Here is a 20,526-nt window from a genome sequence, read left to right as displayed (position 1 = left end):
GTATTTCAAATGAATTTGCTTGCAATATTAGGCTTCCATTGAAGGCTACGTTTTTAGTCTTCGTCACGATCTTAAGAATTTTATGGGTACCCGTCTTCATGAGAAAAATCAAGTTTCATAATAATGCGACCTAATTTTTGAGCTTCTTGTCTATGAACGAAATTCACCGTGTTTGGGGGATAATTCAGTTTGATAAGAATTTTCTATACGAACCCGACTTCATCTGAGATGGTGATACAGTATCAGTCCTTTTAGTATTGTGGCCATGCTATCGTTTCAAATCTTGTTCTGCTACTCCTTCCCTTTTTTTTGTATTCACTACCCATAAATGATTTGGTGTTGTTTTTGTTTGTATCAATCATGTGCCAAATTTTACACACCATGACAAAGTATCTAGAATTTGTATGGGGATTCGAGATACCGTGATGTAGAATTTCACGCACAAGCTGGTGGCGATTATGGTTTCATCATAATTATGAATTTACGCCAGTCGGTTCTATTTTTTTCCGGAATATTTGGTAGCGAATGGGATTGGGATAGTTTTTGTATTTAGAGTCTCCTTTCGATGACAGTGTAATATGCTACTTCGGGTTTACTTATATGCATCCAAATATTCCCATTCTATTCGTACTAATTAGTAATTATTTATTTCCTAAGGATTTTAACGCGGGTGGTTCCAATGAAGTAGCGCGACTCGCGCTTTTTCCGACACAATGTTTTTCTTAGAAGTTTTATCTCTCCTTTTAGTTTTGTGAGAAGCAATAGTATAACTGTATAGTTTGACTTTGAGAATTAGAGTTGACTTGTTTTAATTTACCTCTTCACTACATACGACCTGCATTCGCGAGCGCGCGATATTTATCGGACAAAGCGATGTATTTCATTGGAGCTGGGAAGGACACATCCAATGAAGTGCTTGCAATTTGATTAATTAATAAATCAAGTAAAATTGTAATTTTCTTGGGTAAAATGAGAGCAATTAGTTATCTCTTGAGCATGGGTCATTTTTGAGGACTTAAATTTGTTTTTTCCGTTGTCAAAAATTTTTAATTGGCTCTTAATTTATGAAGGGTTGACACTTGGATATCCATTTCGTCCAGGTTGGTGAGAAAATATTGACATTGCGAATCAAAAAATTTATTGTTTGCGTCGGAAAGTTATTCATTGTCTTTGATGGGACGGTTTTTGGATTCAGTCCTTTTTTATCGGATGCTGCCGTTAGGTTTGATGTGGTAATTAATCGCCTCGTCGAATGCCATTTCTTCGGTCTCCGTCTCATGCGCCCATTTGTTTTGACCCCAGCAATATAATTTTTTTCCCCTTTCATTGATTTTCACACCATTGCTGTCTTGGATTTATTTCTGCCACCAATTAAAAAATATTTGATACCTATAGTTTTGTGCGATTATTATAGGTACTTAGTTTCTCTAATTTCTGACTGTTGTTGTCGGCAAAATGTTGGTTTGCAAATACAATTGTTTGTATCTTACCGGTTTTGTCTACCTCATTTAATTATTTTAAGTTTTGCGAGCGAATTACGTATGCTGTATGACCTGCTTCCGTTCTGTCCAAGCAATTGTCGCAAATAGCTTAGTGAAAGGATAATCCTTTTTTCTCTCTCAAACTCAATGATGATGGGATTAGGGTGCAAGCGAAGTATAGATCTTTATAATGTAAATGTCATTGAAATCATTCATTAGGGTATATGTGTCGATATTGTCGCTTCTGTTATGTTGTTTATCAGCAATTTTACCGACGAAAATATTTTACTTCTGATTACGTTTTTTCCTTCATTCCCGCGAGCTTACCTCGTTACAAAAAATAAGCTATATACTATTTCTTCTTCATGTAATTTTTTTTGTTTATTTTAGTCAGCCGCTTAGATAAGTGTGTTGTTGCGTGTTGCAGTATCCAGAACCTTTACTAGCATTCTTGTCTGAAATATGATGTCTTCGTATCGGTCTCATTTCTATTACCAATCGGATCTTTCATATAATTTAATCATGGGTATTTGGGTTATATATGATTATTTACATATATACACTTCGAAATGTTCCTCGACGAGGTAAATAACAAAAAAATATCCCAGGTTGGGCAGAAGCACAGGACACAAAAAGATATAAAAAAAACACTTAAGTACTGAACTAAATTTTCGGTGGTATACATCCACCTTCCTCAGAGTTAGGTAGGAGGCTTATATAACCGATCTGCTCACTAGCTGTCGTTAAATTACATTCTATTTTTTGTAGTATAGTTCGTCAATCGAATTCCTATGATGATTGTGTAATACTGCGGACCTAGTTGTAGTTTTAATAATTACAGTGCGTCATAATATCCCAGTATCCATCGCTTTTTAAGATTTCCCTGATATTGCTATTGTGATACGAATGTGAACCCCATTCCTTCCCAATTTTCAGTCATATCGGTTCAGGAGTCTCGCGTGTCGTTTTCGTTAACCTCTGCGTCGAATGCTTTTTGGTTTGCAGTTTTCTAGGAATTACTACAACTCCTTGCTTCACTTTGGTGCCATTTCCATGTTGTGTTTTTTTCTTGAGCCCTTGCTCACTAATTGTGACGTTTTCTTGAAGTCTTCCTTACAAATTTTCTCAACTAAATTAGTTTAATTTCGAGAAATGGATTGATGACCTACAGGATCTGTTACTCAGTTACGGGTCAATTGCACAGGCTTATTTATATCGTTATTGACGATAGTAATAATAATGTCTTCTTTATTTCAAAACAGAATTTAGGACTAGATAATCCTCTTACAATTAACTCGTTTGACAATCACGTACATCCATGCCCTGGATGGTGGTCAAACCACCCAGGCGGGATTCAAACCCGCCACCTCTAGGTTAGCAGTAAAGGACTTTACCCCGGCGCCACCGAGGCCGGCATGAGGAATAAAATAAACCATGTTGTATTGGTATTCTTTTTATGAGCAGTAATTGCTTCCTTATGATATGGAACTACTGTGTTCCATATAATTTCTATCAGGAAGCTTTTACCATATTTGAATGGTCGTTGATTGAAGTAATTTTAAGTGGGAAACTTAACCCAGTCCCACAAATATTGGCTCCAATATTTCTTGCATTTGACTGTTTCCATTATTATTCGTTATTAGAGCGACATTATCGCATAATTTTTCCCATAAGTTTTTGATGAAAGTGTTCACATTTCTCGGATTTGAGTATGGGTACCCTTTATCTGGATCGCATCCAAATTTTAATCCGAGGGCATTCACAGGATCAGGACCTTTAACGCAGTTTTAGTCAGTGTGTTCGGTGCAAAATATTAAAGTATCCTAACAGGAGTTGTTATCTTATGTGGAGTATGTTATTTTTTTGTCAGAAATCATTTATCGCCGTCATAGGACTGGATCAAGGAATAATATTTGGATGCATTCCTCTCTGTGCTAAAGCAGGTGATCTTGGACTCTCGCGGTCACCACCACGGACTCAATTTTTCTTGTGTTTCATCCCCCTCTGTTCCCTTCAGTTTCAAATCGCCTGATTTATTCAGAAGAATGGCATAGTTGTACCTCGTTGTTATCTTTATTGATTGTACGTGGAAATCGTTGCTTACCCGCTTTAACCCGACTTGATGAGGCATTAGATTTCTGATTGCCATTTTGGTGATTTCGTTCGCGTTATTTACGATTTCTGACGATTTTTTGTGGAAGATTGTGAAATTTTTTGCAGTGTTGAATTGTAAATGTCACGGCTGAAAAAAATCTACCCCGGGTCCCTAGTTATTGATATTAAATCATCAGCAATAGCATTGGAACGTTTTTGTTGGTGGAAATGGGTATGGGTCGAGATGGAATAAAATAATATTGATGAGCATTTCGCTCCAATGCTTCTGGTTTCTCGGTCAATATTTTCGTTGTAATTACGAATTCTCTCCAGTTTGGTAAATATCTAAACGTATATCAGCAGGAATGTATATTTTCATTGAACCGTTTTTTTTGAGACATGAAACCGTTTCATTTCGTCATGGGGCTTCCATTGATTGTTTGTTGTGAAATCCCCTCGTTTGTGTATTTGCGTGCGAATACTTTGAATCCAGTATTGTTTACGCAGTATCGGAAATTATTTTTTACGGATATCGTGGCTTGCATAATGTATTGCCGTTGAATTTTCGAAGTGATCAAATTTACATTTTTTTTTAATGAACGATATCCTCTTCAGGTCATGTTGAATGCTTGCGGAGCGTCGGCTTGGTGAAATGACGTTTAGTTTTTCAATCTGAATACGTTTGGGAGCGGAAGGAAGATTGGCATGAGAAGGTCCTTGAAAGTCGTGGTTTTGTTGAGGATACGGGGATTCTGGGAGAGAGTAAAAAGGCAATCTGTATGGATGGGTTGGCGAGCAGAGGCGTTGGGAGTAACAGGAGTGGTTGGTAGTCTTAGGAGGAAGGGTCGGGTGTGAAGCAATTCATGAATGTGGAAGGTGCGACGACGGATACAAGGGTTTCGCTTTGTGGAGGAACTTGTGGGATTGGGTAGTTTCCTTGTTCCACAACCGTTTTGAAATGGGCAATTTTGACTTTGTTCAACGGTGTTATTGTTCTGTGTGGTGGTACAGAAGATGTTTGCCTAAGGATATATTTTTGTAAAAATGTGAGTCGCATGATCCGTAAATGATTTCAATAAGATACCCTTTTTGTTGCGTGCAGTTGAGCACCCCGGTAGCATCGGGACTTGGGAGGTTCAGTATTTGGAGTTATGCCGGATTTCGGATGCTATGGTAGTAACCATTGTAATTAATTTGCCGGCGATGTTTTTTTTATGAAGACTTTAATAAATTACAACAAAATGAGATAACATTGAAAAAAAATTTAATTTACTAAATTTTATGGCCATGATACCGAGAATTACCTCTTTTTTTCTAATTTTGCATCAGTCCTGTTCAACCATTAGTATCGAATACGAATAAGTGAAGAGACGGCTCGTATAATTTGTATGTGAATTTATCGCAGCAAATCAAAATTTGAGGGCCGCTTTTATAATATCCGATGTACGCTAGCCATTATTTGATACGACCTTTAAATTTTTCTCTAGTTTAAGAGCAGGCGTCTGTAGAGACATAAGGCTGTATCATCTTATGACAGCGCTAACCAGACGTATTAATACCGGCTCTTATTATTTGCCGAAAAGAAAATTGAATTAGTTATTTTTATGGCACTTAGTCCCTTACGATCCTTGAAAAAACCGATTTTATTATTTTTCAATGAGATGTACTCCATCAAACTCAATATACTTATACTTCATAAATATAATATTAAATACACCTTAACTACTCAATCAAAGCTCGCCGCCATGAAGGCGCTTCCATCCGTGCAAATATCCTTAGATAGGTATGGAGCGACTGATGGAGGGATATACCTGCCGGTGCAAATAAGGGTTTCTTCACACGGTCCACGACAAAGCAAACATACTTTCCCCATTTCTTCTGCCCATCTTCTTGATGTGACACTCACGTCTCACCTCCGAGGTATGGGCGCAATATCTACATAATACCCTGCACGCCACCTCCTGGGTGTTTGGCAGGGGCCTAATGTGCTACTCATGGATGTTTCCGGATTCGGGGAGCTATTTTATGGTTTCTTAACCATGTATTAGGCGTAGGCTTCTGTGGGCCTTTTACCTCCCTGATAGATAATAATAGAATGTGCAACATGCGAAGGTTTTTTTTAACGGGGAGATAATTTATAAGTTTTTATTGCTGCTGATTGTGAGTTGTTATGTATTGCCATGCTTTTCCTCAAAATCCTACATTCCTGTATACGGTTAATCAGAACTGTTGAAGATGAAGATTTACACACTTATTTATTTTAGCGGTATTTATGATAAATTAATGGTTTCAATTCTCCGTTAATTTGACGAAATACCTTCAATATAGTCGTAAGGTCAATCTCATAGGGTTTTAAAATAGTAGTCCGGTGTTTACCACCTTATTTACCAACATTATTTGAAATAGTTCCTTATTATTTCACTTCTTCAGGTGAGAGTGAAAGAATGGAAGCGGATACCGTCTGCTACCGTAGGCGGATTATTGTAGGTGACACTGGCTTTACTAGGAACATAAGGGGTATAGTAGAGGCCTGGGGGAAACCCCTCCTTCCCCCAAGGCAACGGGGTCCGGGGAATTTTTGAAGAATGGCATGTTTGGAAATAGATTTTATATCATTTTGGCACGTATAATTTGGGTTTCACTCGAAATGCCGCTGTAAAGTAACAAAATATAGAAAACTTTATTATACTAGGTATAAAATTCTTTGAGGCTTTTGGGGTGACCTATCCCCCTCTCCCACTGGCAGGTGTCCTCGGCTTTATCCTTGTAATATTAGACAAATGGAATGAGAAGTGAAAAACTGTCGTGTAAAAAGTACTAGAATAGGATCATTCCTCGTATCTTTCGGGATTCTGATTCCATTAAAATTTGGAGTATATAGTAACCCTTGTAGCTAATTGAAGAATTAGGATTCGTATTGTTCGTCACAAATTAGTATATCCAAGTACGGTTGTAGGAAGAGCCAAGCGTGCCTTATCGGGACGCACATCGCCGCAAGTTTTTATCGAGGAGCCCGAGTTGGCTTGGAGGGTTGGTGCAGGTCTCCTGACGTCCGCTTCCTAGGGTCGGAGCCCGTCTTTTGGAGGGTTCCCGGTGCTCGAAGACCCCCTGGGTTACCCTCCGCCGGGGACGGTCGGCCGGGTGGGCGGAGGAGGGTTTGCACTTTGCACGTGGATAGATGGCTGGAGCGCTTTTGAGAGACGTCCCCGGGCAGCTCCAGCTAACCCCCCCCCCCCTCCCTTCCTCGTCTCTGTCTTTGCTCTGCCCCCTTGCTCCCCCCGCCACCCACCTGCGCAGATCCGCCGGCTTGCGGACGGGCAGCTATCGATCGTAGCGCCGCCGCGGCGTGGGACTCTTCTCTCTCTTCGCCAACTCTTTCCTCCCTCCTCTGTACCGCGCCGGGCCCCGGCCTTCCGCCTCGTGACTTATTGGATTTGCCGCCTTTCGTCTTGGGCCATCCCCCGTCCTCTTCTCTCGGTCCGGCTCGGCTTAATCTTACCCCTTCCTTGTGGGCCTTGATGGTGGTGCGCGGGTGATGCTGGGTCCGCGGCCGTCCGGAGTTCGTGGGCCATTTAACCATAAACGATGCGTGTCTTCTCCCTAGTTAGGTTGTCCCCTGATCCCGCTCCTCTGTCGGTTGATAGGGGTAATGAGAGTCGTTGCTGCTTGAGGGTATGGGTGTAGGGCTTGATTTTGGAGTAAGCCCACCTTGTCGTGGCTGGCTAAGTTTCGGTTGTTCACGATGTATTTTTAGCAGCTGCAAGGGATTTTGTTCAGTTGGGATTGGGGAACATACACGAAACTAAACCGCTAAGTACTTGTATATTGAATGTTCTGTAATTAAGTATAACGAATGTATTGACATGTAACATTTACGTATTGCGTAAGTACTCAGGTAATCGTGCTATCTGTGGCACGCTGTATATTACGGCTGTTAATTATTAATTTATTATTAATTTGCTGTTTTTTTAGAATCGATTCACCAGGGAGATATGGTTTGGCTGAAGTACGGCGGAGAGGTTGAATTTGGCCTATGATAGCGTTGATAGCCAATATTTATGTAGGAGGCGCATTTAAGGTTAAATCAGATTTATATAGTTTCTTACTTCCTGTTTTTTTGGCTTTGGTGACGCACATCTTATCTACGTAATACCGTTGAGATTAATGGGTAATGAGGTTGAGTGACTATTTAATACATTTCTATTGCTTTAAGTACGTTCGTCTGTCTGATATGTCGTTGGTATAAATTATTTTCTGAAGCCATTGATCTTCGTTGTCCATGGAAGTTAGCTGCACCGTTGGATTTCAGATTAGTGCTGCCGTGGCCTGCTAAGCGGGAATGCTTATTAAATCTCTTAAAAATGTTAGGCAAAGGGAGGTAAACTGAGGGGACGAAATATGGAACTAGAGGCTTGATGTTTTGGATATTTTATCTTAGCGGTTGTTGAGTCCCGGCGGTTTAATTAATTTTCATTTATTACCCGCGTAAATAAAATCTTCTATAGCCATTACTTTTTATGGTATCTCAATATTTTACTTATTTCATATATATGTGATTCTATAGCGGCCGCTATCACAATCCGAAAAGGAAAACTTGCTCTTTAGAAATCCATGTACTTGCGAGTGACCGTGGTTTAATAGTAGTAGAGAAAAGGAAGAAGTGAGAAGCAGGGGTGCGCATTCTTCCCTGTCCCCGACATCTAAATACCTTTACAGGTGATCATATACACGACTTCACATGGGTAGCATTCTTCCTGGTGCTAACTCAACGGTGACCTTGCGAAGGGTTATAGCTTCCAATGTTGCTGATGTGGGTGTGAGCTCTGAGCGCTCTCAGGGACACTCGTTGGATGCCGTCGAAATCAAAAGGCGTGAGGCCGCTAATTGTTTTCCGGCCAAGTTAGACTCAGCGAACGTGTTCTAGGCGTCTAGACGGATGTGCTATGTTCGGGCTTCGCCGTTGCTGCTCCTCGCCGCTCTTAAATTTAAGGTCCCCTTCCTGTATGGCTCCTTGTTAGCGCTAGGAGAGGGAAAGAGATCCCTCTCTGGACAAGGGGTTAGCCTTCTCCGTTTCCGGGTCCTGCGGGGATGTGGTGAATAATTCACCATTCTTTCGTGATGCCTTTGTTACAAGATTGATGCCCATTGCCGGGGTTTTCTTGATGGCCTTTGTTCTTAGTTTTTCTGTGGTCGTTTATTCCGTCTACATTCGTACGAAGGATGTCTGGGTAGCGTTCTTTCCGGTTATTCCTTTCTTTTCTATTTTTGTATTAGTAAATTTTTGTCTGTGGCGGGTTTGGGTTCTTAGAGTCTACTATCAATTAACAATGGTGTTTGTTATTTTAAGGCCAACGACTCGTACCCCTTGTCCATAAACCCTTATAGTGTTGTTCCCTGAATCTTTTCCTTTACAGGCTTCCTTTTATGGCATGTAGAGGTTATATAGTCCGTTATTGAATACTGTCTCATATTTGTTTACACTTTGTGTTTGATCTTGAGTCTCCAAATAGCTAGACAACTTTAGCTCACTCTTGAAGGGTTTTATTAGTATATATTAGGTGAATTATTTGTAGAATTCAAAACCTCGTCGCCGAAGTTACTCCGAAGGATAAAAAAATAATATACTTCTGGTCGTAACCGAGGATTGTTCCTTGAATTCTCAGTAATAAATCTATTATTCAAATTCATGAAATAAAATTGTGTTGTTAGGAGATGCAAGGCTTTTAATTATGAGGAATTTGTGGGACTTTCACGAAACGCCAAGGCTTTCTTTCCATTAACGCTAGAACCTCCCAAGTAGCTCTCGGAGAAGAGACCGAGTTTTCTCTTATCCAAGTCTGAGACTTGAATGTCAAGAGAGATTATTACTTAGTTCGTCATTCTCTCCACGCTTTGGTAAATTTCTAATTTTTCGCGCCCATTTTTTTGTCCGCAGAGTTTACTCATTCCGTCCAATGGGCCTTTCAAATGAATATAATATCAGTTATTGTCCAGGGATGACAAAAGAATTTTAAAAATCTATAGCAAGTAAGTAAACTCGTAACACCGCCAGAAGTATCCGTTGTACTGTCAAAGTAGGATAGTCATTATTATTTCGCCTGTACGTTTCATCAAGGGATTGAATTTTTGAAGATCCCATGCTCAATATTTCATACGGTTTCGTATTTTTCGTATATCGTATTTGTTTACGGTTAATAATATTTTCATTGGTGATAAGTATTGATTGGGGAAAATATTCGGGAACGTCGGTTACTCTGTTTGACATTATGTATTCGGTTATGACGAATATTCTTTAGTTGAGAGGGTGTAGTTAATGTGATTTAAGTCGTTTTCCTTACGCCACACTTCTAAGATGACGTATTTCCAATTTCCGCTAAGAGTCGTCCCCGGACGAGCGACCCTTTCTCAGCGTACCTTCCAAGGGTCTCGATGGCTTTAGGCTGCTTTGGCGGGCGTAGTTCTGGGTTTCTAGCTTCTTTCCTCCCGTGCCTCCTGGCTCCGTTTAGCTTGTTGCGGAAGTGTTCCCTAGGACGCCTGCGCCACCTTCCCGTACCCCCACCTCCGGTCCAGATAAGTGAAAATTTGTACGCGCTGCTCTAGGAATTTAACCTCGTTTTCCGAGAACCCGTGTGATACGGGTCCCCTAGTCTCCCCGGCTCTCGTAATGTTTTGATGCGGGAATGGGGATTTTGTCTTTGGTCGCAGCGAGACTTTCGTATCGTTTCTTACGACTGTGCCATCGTCATCGCCTCTTTATCTTGCGTTTTCTATACTTATTGAGTGTCCATTAATGGATGGAAGCTTCTCTGGCATCGATCGTTTTCAGTTTCCTCACTCGGGAATGGAGTGTGTAGAGTTTTTTTTTAACGATCCCTCGTTGTTCATTTGGATGCATTTTCTCATTCGGATATGTTTACTTTTCGCTAATCGTCTGGCTTTTTAGTCCCAGTTAATTATCAATCGTTTCTAGGTCATGTCATGGAACACCGTGGATGTGTTCCACAACGAGATCAAAATCACTGTGGGTTCACGCTGTGGGTTGCTTTTGTATAAATCACGAGGAATGATGAGTGCATCTATTTAAATATTTTTATAGAAGTTCCTGAATTTGGGCAGTTCCCAGTTGGGCAGTTCCCAGTTGGGCAGTTGTTGCATGTTTTCAATCTTCCTTATTCATGCGATTGATAGCAACTCTATAGTACCTTGTGGTAGATCTACCATGGGTTTGCCGTCTTAAACCCCCTATTCACTGTCTTCCGTGGCGAACTTCATTATCTTCGAGAGGTTGCGCCTGGTGTCAAAATTTTATCTCTCACCCCTCTTTTGGCTGGCTCAAATTTAAATAGGCGTACCGGTACCTTCGTCAAATTTGAAATTGGAATTATTCTCAGTTATTTTTCGGTCGTCATTTTCCTTCTTTTATTTCATGTTATTCATATTCGTAGTTGCTTATACGGATGCCATATGTACGCGAAATTCTCGTAAACTTTCTGCATACTAGGGACATGACTTCTTGGCCCTAAGGTGAGTTGGGTTGCGCATAATGCCGCTTACGCGACCGTACACTTCTGAGTTTTTTCATATCTGATGGAAGTATTCTTTGGTGGCGATAAGAATAGTGATGAAGGTACTCCTCACGGGGATTTGTTTTCGTGGACGTAAAGCACTTTATGGTTTTACTTGGTAAGTAAAAATGTGTTCGTGTTGCGGTATTATTGCGACATTAACTATTAACCAAGACTTTAGGGCTTCCATGTGTGGCGAAATGCACTTCGTGATATTGTTTCCGTTATTCTTGTTTTAGTCTTTGAATACTGCTTCTTTGGTGTGGGATGTTTTCCACCTTGGGTTTTATTTCGCTTATAAATAAATTCGTATTCGTTACGTAGCGCGGCGCTAGCATCTCGATATGGGAATTTAAGTAAATATTTGGTATGTGGGGTTACGAATTATTGTGTACATTCAATCATGGCGCAGGAATGGCCGGTACTACACTCACATCGCAATACACCCAGTAATGTCGCGAAATGTGGGCGAAAATATTTTGGCATTTCCAAATGATTTCAATTTAAAACATAAAAGGACAACATCTATTATTATTCAATCACGAAGAGATTTCCTGGATCAATTTTATCCATTTAAGTCGCGGTATTAATTGCCGTACCATTTCTAGGAAGGTCATTTTCAAACCGGAATTGAGGGCATGTCCGTAAAACTAAGTGTGGCAACCCTAGAAAATAGTGACTTGATACCATGATCCGGCCTTTTCTTGCTCCGATCCCCTTGCTTTGATTCTCCGGCGTCTCCTTCCTTCCTCACCGCCCGAGAGAGGATCGATCCGCCGAATCCCCCTCTTACTACGGCTCCCCACTACATCCTCCTTTGTGTCTACTTCTTCCCTCCCGCCACTCGGGCCGGGATATGCGGCGGCCCCTCTCGACCCGACACCCTCCACCCACTCGCCCCGTGTTGCTCCATCAAATCGACGAATCGCTCCATTTTAGCTGCTCTTGAGTATTCACTTCTTCCGACGCGGGGTGCTTCCCCGAACTCCTTTCCTCCGCGCGACATTATTTTATGGCCTCAGGTCTATTGTTTTAGGAGAGTTGTCGCTTAGTGAGGCTATGATTTCTGTTCCTTTTCCAATTATATGTGCTGTAATCTTCTCAAACCCATAAATTGCTATCCTCTTAACCTTTTTTCCGTGGAATTTGATTCTGTTTGTAATTCTTATGCTTGCACGACGGGAATACGAAGCATCCTAATTGTCACGTTGTTTAATCTCATTTTTTTTTCATGGACACTCCACCCAGATAAACCCCTTCCTCTGTAATGACGAATCTAGTTCGCAATAAACTTACGTTGCGGAATCGCGCAATGGCGAGTCTTTCTCGGTATCAGATTTTCATAATCACTTTTTATGTCACTGTTCTATGTTGATTACAAACCACAAAATATTTTCCGTTTTGTGCAAGTAAGGAAAACTTTGTTAGAAAGTCTGCCCTCTTCGGCCGATGGATGGGGCCTTTGGTTCCACGTGCTTTTATCGCTTCGTCTAAGGTATGTTGGCAGAGGCTTATGGAGGGGTGATTCGTATTCCTCTCAGGGAATTGTTTATTTCCTTGTCTGTAATGAACCATTGCTGGTGCTACTTTTTCATACCCGTTCCTTACATATTCTGTGTTCTTGTCTTGAAAATGGTTCAGGTGGTCGGCGAATGGACCGGCTCAGAATTCTGGGTTGCCCTGAGCCTCTAGGCCCAAACTCGTTTTTCCTGTAGGTGGGTGTGACATGACCGTAAGCGGACTCGCCGGTCTTATTTTGGGACCCTGATTTCTTTTTTTCTCCCAACTTGATATCAATTGTCCTTTTCTGGTCCACCGTCTTCTTTTTGGTCGATGTGCATTTTTTTTACGGTTGGCAGCCCTGCATAAGGCGTCAGTTGTTTAGTACGCAGGGTGGCGCTTGGGAGTGGGAGGTCGTTTGCTCACACGAAGGACGTTGAACCTCTTTTGTGAAGTGCTAGGTGGCTTCACCGCCTCCTCGTGGAGGTGCGAATTTTGTCACATGCGGGCATCAATCTTCCATTTTCTGCCTCTGCGACATACTCTCTTTGGCTGGCTCTTTTGTTTTCCTTTTATTATTCTATATTACAGAGTTATTCTCATGCAAATGCGTGACACCAATTGTGCAAAAGGTTAAGTAATCTCATGATACCGTTGGATCTGTGTGGCGTTTCCTTACGTTTATTTTGTTACCCATGTCAGTGTCCTTACTGAAAGGTCTATTGAACCTCCCACGTTGTCCTGGTTAGGTTGTAGTGGAAAAATTAGGGTCTTCTCGGGAAGCAGTCATTCCCAGGTATATAATAATATCAAAGTTTTAGCATCAAATACGGATGATTGTATTTGCCTCGCAAAATTATTTATAACTCACGTGACTTTTTCTCTCAGTCGCGTCTTACTTTTTTACTTCGCCGGCCCTGGTTAGCATAACTTTCTGCCTTTTATGCTTTACAATTTCCGTATACTTTGTGTTTATACACGATGAATTATTTTCTATGCTAGAAAGACTAATCCCTCTGTGCGGGTTGGCGGTAACGCGTGGGCAACTCGCGCTTGCATCAAGGGCAATTAGTTTCCAACGATGCGCGGCACCTGATAAGGTGACTCATGGAAGGGGGGAGGCACATGGCACGTAAAATAGACGTCTGGTAGTTGTGCCGGAGACTGAATAGTCTCCATCCTGGGTTCAAATTTCAGATAGCGTATTGTTTCTGAATATTTTTATGGTTTTAGTGTCACTAACATGCGTGTTGCCAAGGATTTCTAATATTTTTATTTTTGAATGCCAATTTGAGGTTTGTTTGATACTGATAAGACGATTATCTCATGTCAATGTGGTTCAGTATTTGCTCACATCTTGAGGAACTATTCCCGTTTGCTTTGAGCATTGTGTGAACCTTCTATTGGCGCAAAAAAGGTAGAACACTGAGCTTAAGCGTTTGTATGAAACTTTGCCCACGCTAGGTCGTGTAGTATATTGTGTTACTAATTGTTAATTTGACTACGACAATGAATCATTTAACAGTGTTTCAACGTTATCTTTTTACTTATAGTGTCGAAAGAGTGACAAAGAATACGCGAAAACTACGAGAACGGCGAAACGTTCGTATTCTACCTCTCGTCACGGGAAATAATATTTGATTGGTGCACTAAATTATTTTTTATGGAGAGAGTGCGACATTTTCGCATTACAGATAGCGTTTTAAATTTCAATTTTACCCAGTCTTTGATTTTTTAATGGCCAAAACGTAGATTTCAATTTCCGAGGTGTGAAAAAAGTACAAGAATATCTAAGAAATGTATGCATTACGGAAAAAAATATTTCTCAACTTTTCATGTGAGGAAATGTTTAGATTGATCCTACTTAATATAAAACACGAAGACGAAAATCGTAATTTTGTCAGTCTGCAATGCCGTGAAGCGATTTTCGTCTTTTTAACCTAAGTGAAGGAAGAAGTGGAGGATTAGAAACTCCTCTCCGTATATATCTTAATTTTTTATTGCTTCCTTGAATTTTATTCTTAGGCCCTTCCGAACCAAATAAATCCTCTCGCTGCAATGCGGCCGAGGGTGAATAGGAGGCCATTCTACGCTTTGTGAGTGAAATTCACTCTTTTAGCTTTGAGGTGAGCTCTACCCTCATCAATCTAAGCCCACCTTGGGGGGAAGCCGTATTATAGGGTTCAGGGAGTTTTCGTTATGTAGTCATGCCTTCTTTCTTAGTTCCCGTCTTATGTTCTATTGATGTGAGTGGGATTTTTTTTACTTATAATTTATATTTAGTGGGATTTACGTGTAATGCTTAGATGATGCAGTTTACGGAATGGTGCGGTGGAAAGGTATACAAATTCATCAAAGAAAATAAGGAAGTTGGGATAACGGCAAAAGAAACGCCAACTGCACATAAGTCACCAGAATTCTCCTTTGAAAATTGCATCATGTGCAGAAACTTGTGTCGGTTGAAGTGTGGAACGAGGCAATTGCTATGTTCATTCTTATATTTAGGATTACCCTTCCGATTTTTCCCCGTACATTCAATGCTTCAGTTCCACTCACCTCCCCCCCCCCTCCAGCAGCCAATAGCGTGTGGGTTTGATTATCAGGGTATTGGTTCCACGTCCTTTCAATCGGGTCAAGTTGCCGTGTCGCCATGTTTGTTTATGTTGTTTGAGGGTCGATTGTGACACGACCTCAATATTTTCATCGTAATGTGTATTTATTCTTAAATTTTCCGCAGTGTAGCGTATCTCATTTTTCATTTACGATTGGTTCAGTGCCACACCGGTGAAATATTTTCTCTCTCCTTGTTTTGGCGCGCCGTAGGATAGTTAAATCGTCAATTTTTCAAGTTTGATTTAAAGTTTAACTTTTAAAATGGTACGGTGTCTATTTTTCGATCACTCGTCTTTCCCGCAACCTCATTTAAGAGTATCCAGGAATAACGGTAATTTCTGTATTGTTCAGTTGTTTTTTTGTGTTTACGTTCCTTCCTCATTTTATTTGATTTATTTTTCATCTTTTTTATAATTGTGAGTGTTGGTAGTGTTGTATGTTTCCCCATGATTTTTTTTTCTCAAAGGGTTCGGTTCTTGTTGTCGAGTACCTTGCCCTTAGCTTGCAGGTGTGGTGTTCGGTTTGCTATTCCCCATTCCCTCCTTGGCGCAAATTAAACATCTCGAATCTTGTCGCCTCGCTGGCGCTGTCGTCTTTATCTCATTCACATTTTCATACGAAAGGTCGCGTGAGGTACCCTTCTTTCCTGAATGAGGTTAACATCCTTCGCTCGATATGTCTTTCTATCATTGGTGTCTCACCTCTTGTCGAAATGCTTGACATTATGACAATTTTTATGCTTGTTGTAGGTTAAGTTACATTCGCCAGTTTTCAAGGTGTACTCATTTTTCTCGAAATGTTGGCTTACTTTGACCTTAGCTCCTTTTCCTTCGGTTAATTACGTTTCTTTTTGCCGCTTGAGTACGCTTCCTTATTTTATGCGCCCGGCTTTCAAGTATTCTCTTCCCATCTTCACTGTGTTAAAGTTTTTTGAGCGAAATTAATTATCGTTTGTTTAATATTAAGTTAACTATTTTTGTCACCAAATAGGTTTTTTAGTACAAAGATTGTAATCTAGCCATGGATTACTATCCTTCCAGGTTATTTATTTACCTTATTACTTTTTTCATGGATGACACCTTTCTGATACTAAAGGCAGTGACTTCTGTTTCGAATCTAGATATTTCAATGCATTTTTTCATTTAACACTTCTCCAATTTTTTAGGTTGTCCGTTGCGACATTTCCATTGAAATTCACATTTACTCGGATTTACACTGAACACTTAAGTTGCATTTTCGCCTTGTTTTTTAATGTTGTGTGTGGATCGCTCATGTAAGCACTTAAATAATTTCATCGTAATGTTCGTTTATTCTTAAATTTACCACAGTGCAGTATGTACCATTTATTCTTTTATGATTGGCTAAGTGCGCTAACAGTGATTTTTTAAAAGCAGTTTCTCCTAAATCACATTTAGTTAGTTTCTCGTTGGACTTCTTTACTTTGACGCATCGCTTGGTTGATGTGTTGTTATTTATTTTGTTTCCTGTAATATTATTATTTAAGTACTTGACCAATATAGGTATATTTTATGGAGTATTTAAGGAGTATTCTGTCATATTCCCTTTCCTTCATGGACTTCCATCCTCTCCCTCATATACCCTACATTCAACCTCCTTTAAACTTTTCCATCATCCCCTCCCCGCTTATTACTTGATTCATCTATCTTTTTCCTACATAGAGGCTGTGCCAGTCCTTAACCAGCAAGTCTAGCATTTCGTCTCGTCCTCCTCTAGGTCTACTTCACCTTCTCCACTCTTCCCTAGACCCACGTCTCGAAGGCCTCTAGCCTCCTCTCGTTCTCCTCCCTGAAATTCCACGTTTCCGCACCGTAAAGCGCTGCACTCCAAATATATTGTCTCCTGGCGTTTTACTAAAACTCACGATACATGGTTTTAATTCTTGTCACCTTTTATCAGTATCTTGATTATGAAAATGTAACCGTTGAGTAAATATCGAGAAGTGTTTATGTTCGAGATGGAGGCTGTTAAAGAGGGATTTAAAGATCTACTCTGTATATGCTGTAAATTTGTAGATGGTAATGTAATTTTTCAGAATGATCAGCTTACGTCTCGGAGTATTTCACTCTCATAAGCATGTGTAGGCTATGGCATAATAGCCTTGCGTCTCACCTGGGTGACTATGTGGAGTTTTCCCTGGGGAGAGTTCGTCTCGTGTGGGCTGTGAGTGGGCAAGGCCTTGAAGGCGAGCCTTGCCCCCTGCCCGTGATGTCCTTGGGCCGCTGTCCCTCACGCCTCCGCTGCTTCCCACCTGCGCCTCTTCCCGTGAACGCCGTGTGGCTGGCGTGAATGTCGGGCGCAATCTACATGCCCCGCGAGCTGCGTTGGCCCCTTCCCATGACCATTGCTCTGTAGTGGTGTCACACTGTTTCATATTCACGTTTCCAAGCGCAATACCGTCGTTACGGATGAAGCCCCGAGCTTTTAATTTCAATTTACTTCCCTGAAAGACACGTCAGGAGTCAATTTTGTGGGGGTTTTAGTGTTCCACCTGAGAATTGAGGCCATGTAGTTGACATTTTTTGTTTGCCTTATTTTTTATTGTGGGTGAATTTTTATAATAGTCTCTCACATTGTCAGTTGAGGGAGCGAATTCCCACGCATGTATTGGAAATGGATTGTGGTATCAATTTCGTTCCTTATTTTCACCCAGTTTTATTTTCTCATCTGCCCCCAAAGCAATACGCCCTGACCGGTTTTTTTTAACGAATCCCTTCGCTTTCCTTTGTTCATAATGTTTATTTCAAGCAATGTATTTATCTGATTTCCAAAACCTGACCACGTGTTTGCTATGCGGTCTTAACGCTCTTTAACCCAATGTTGCTTCTAAGCAACATCATAAGTGTTCAAACTTTCAGCTCTCTTTAGGAAATATCTTAACTGCCCATTATTTTGTTGAGTAAATTCTAATGACGAAATATTTAGCTGTCACTATAATTATAATTAAATGTAAAATTTTCAAGTTTTCAAAATGAAAAACATTAAAAAAAGATATCTTTCACAATAAGTTCTGGGTTAGAAAGGGTTAACGGAATTCATTTATATGATCAGTGAAATCTCTAGCACACGATATTGTCCGAGGTAATCCTTGGTGTGTACTTAGTAAATCGTATTCGTGCCGCATCCGTTATTATGACTTTAATTATTGTTTTTTACGAAAGCGTCCGTATTTATCGTTCCCCTTGGGTCGCGGCTTTTTTTTTCAACTCATAGTACATTAGTTGTCCTATGCACTAGGGACACATATCTATCTGTCCGTATGCACGTTGTTATTCATTTTATCCCTTCTTTGGACGACCGAGTGACTAGTGGACCGTATCTCACATTTTTTAATTTGCCGGCGCCCGCCAAGATTTTTCTTCCAAGAATTAATCTTTAATCAGTTGAAATCTCAGGCAGCCGGATAATCCGAGAAAGAGACCGGTCAAGTTAATCTGGCTTATCACTTAACCTCTTCTGTAGTGGTACGATTTTTTTATTTCTGTGATACAGGCGATACATCATGGAACATGACGTAAGTGCTTCATTCTGCAGTTCAGTTGAGATTTTAACGTTGTGGAGGTTGACACTGCTATACATCTACATAATACCCTGCGAGCCACCTCTAGGGTGTTTGGCAGGGGGTGATCAATCACCAGCATGCAGCATGCATTTGGACTCCCACATGAACACCACACCGTCCAAAAAACGTCCCGTATAATAACAAAATATACTACTATATGCTGTTAGAAATAGAATATAGAATAGAGATTCAGAAACATGCTTTAATTTTTACATAGGTTAATAGGCTACACTACAAGTCATGCAATCTATTTACGAGGTCTATTGCTGCCGTTATAATCTATTATTGATCGAGGAAAAAATGACATTCGGAATCGGTCTGTTCTTGACTACAAACTATAGGTGGACGTCGTTTGTGTTTATTTCGCATTCCCTTATTTTCCTCTCCAATAATTTCGTTAAGTATTTTCAATTTCTTTTTCTAATTTTTCTGTTATCATCACATAACACATTGTGTCAACGTCATTTTTGCTATGCTATTATGGTCGATCATTTTTTGCCACGACTGATTGACGGCTTTGTAGCAGTTAATGTTGGTTTGATGTTCATGAAAATTGTTTTGGCCTCCCAATAAAAGGGAAATTTCTTTTGCTCTTTCCAGAACCACTCCGACCAATATGGAGGCTACCAGGACGAGCCGAGGCGGAAAAGGTAAGTTGAGTCTGCTGCATTTGGTGAAGAGCAATCTTCGACGCGGAAGTCCTCTGGCTGCGCTGCCCTTTCGTTTTCCGCTCGGCTCCTTCCCGAGGTCATGATTCTTTCAGCGAATCGAGCTGGAGAATTTCGTATTTTAATGAGCCACGGATTACTCTTACTGAATCGATTTATTAGTGTATCAGTGCGTCATGTTCGGCTAGCAATCAGTCGATAATTGCGTTTAAGGCAGCGTTATTTTTCCCGCGGACGGTGCATTTATCTATTCTTGGAATCATCGTTTTGAATATTATTTTATGATGAAACTATTTGGTCGATGATTATACCATTAATATTAATTTAATTTATCCGGCAGCTTCTGTTGTATTAGAAAACCACTGTTGGTATCCGCTATTGAGGGTAAGAGAAATTTAGTCCTTGATCCTAAATTAATTATACTTCCGTGAGTGTAGTGGTTTTTGAATTCAGTATGTAATGCCATTGTTTTTATATTATTCATTTATTTAGTATAGGTTTTATGTTTAGTATAGATACTATGTGCAGTGGTAATGTTTATGATGTGAGGAGTTTTATGTCAATTTAAAAAATACTATACTTACGATTCTTTTTTTAATGACTGAGCATGTAAGGATATTTGTTGTTATTTTGATGATTATGATTATGCTCAATTGTTAGAAGATTTCGATTGCAGTTTCATTTGGTACTCGTACGTAAAGGTTGAATCGCTTGTTCAATGTAACCGTGGGGGGTGGCGTGTGTTACGGAAATGATGTGCATCTCTTTCTACCTTTTGTTGGCTCGCGTTTTCGTAGAATGTGCTTCCACATGAACTCCATGCTGTATACGTTTTCAACTATGTATAATTTTCCGTATTAAATGATAGATATAAACTTGTTCGCAAGCTGGTTGGGACGTCATGAAGTTGAAAAGTTAAGCGCATACAAATCCGAACAGATTCTTGGTTCAGGTTCAAGGTTTACGTTGGTTATTTCCCGTAGAATTTAATAGAGTATATAATTTCCGATTTTCCTTATAACATT

At 40.3% G+C, this 20,526-nt stretch overlaps 1 protein-coding gene across 3 annotated transcripts in view; it reads left to right on the top strand.

Annotated features, from left to right (window-relative positions):
* The window catches only part of LOC124167206 (heterogeneous nuclear ribonucleoprotein L), a 313,940-nt gene that overhangs the window by 3,678 nt on the left and 289,736 nt on the right, over positions 1-20,526 (top strand). For all 3 annotated transcript variants that reach the window (XM_046545053.1, XM_046545054.1, XM_046545051.1), the window contains exon 2: positions 19,434-19,483. In XM_046545053.1, coding sequence (XP_046401009.1) covers positions 19,434-19,483 — 50 coding nt within the window. The remainder of the gene's footprint in view (positions 1-19,433; positions 19,484-20,526) is intronic.

This window comes from Ischnura elegans, chromosome 10 (assembly GCF_921293095.1).
Source record: "Ischnura elegans chromosome 10, ioIscEleg1.1, whole genome shotgun sequence".
NCBI classification, from domain to species: Eukaryota; Metazoa; Arthropoda; class Insecta; order Odonata; family Coenagrionidae; genus Ischnura; species Ischnura elegans.
The sequence above is the reverse complement of the archived record's forward strand: the minus strand, read 5'-3'. Positions and strand labels throughout refer to the sequence as shown.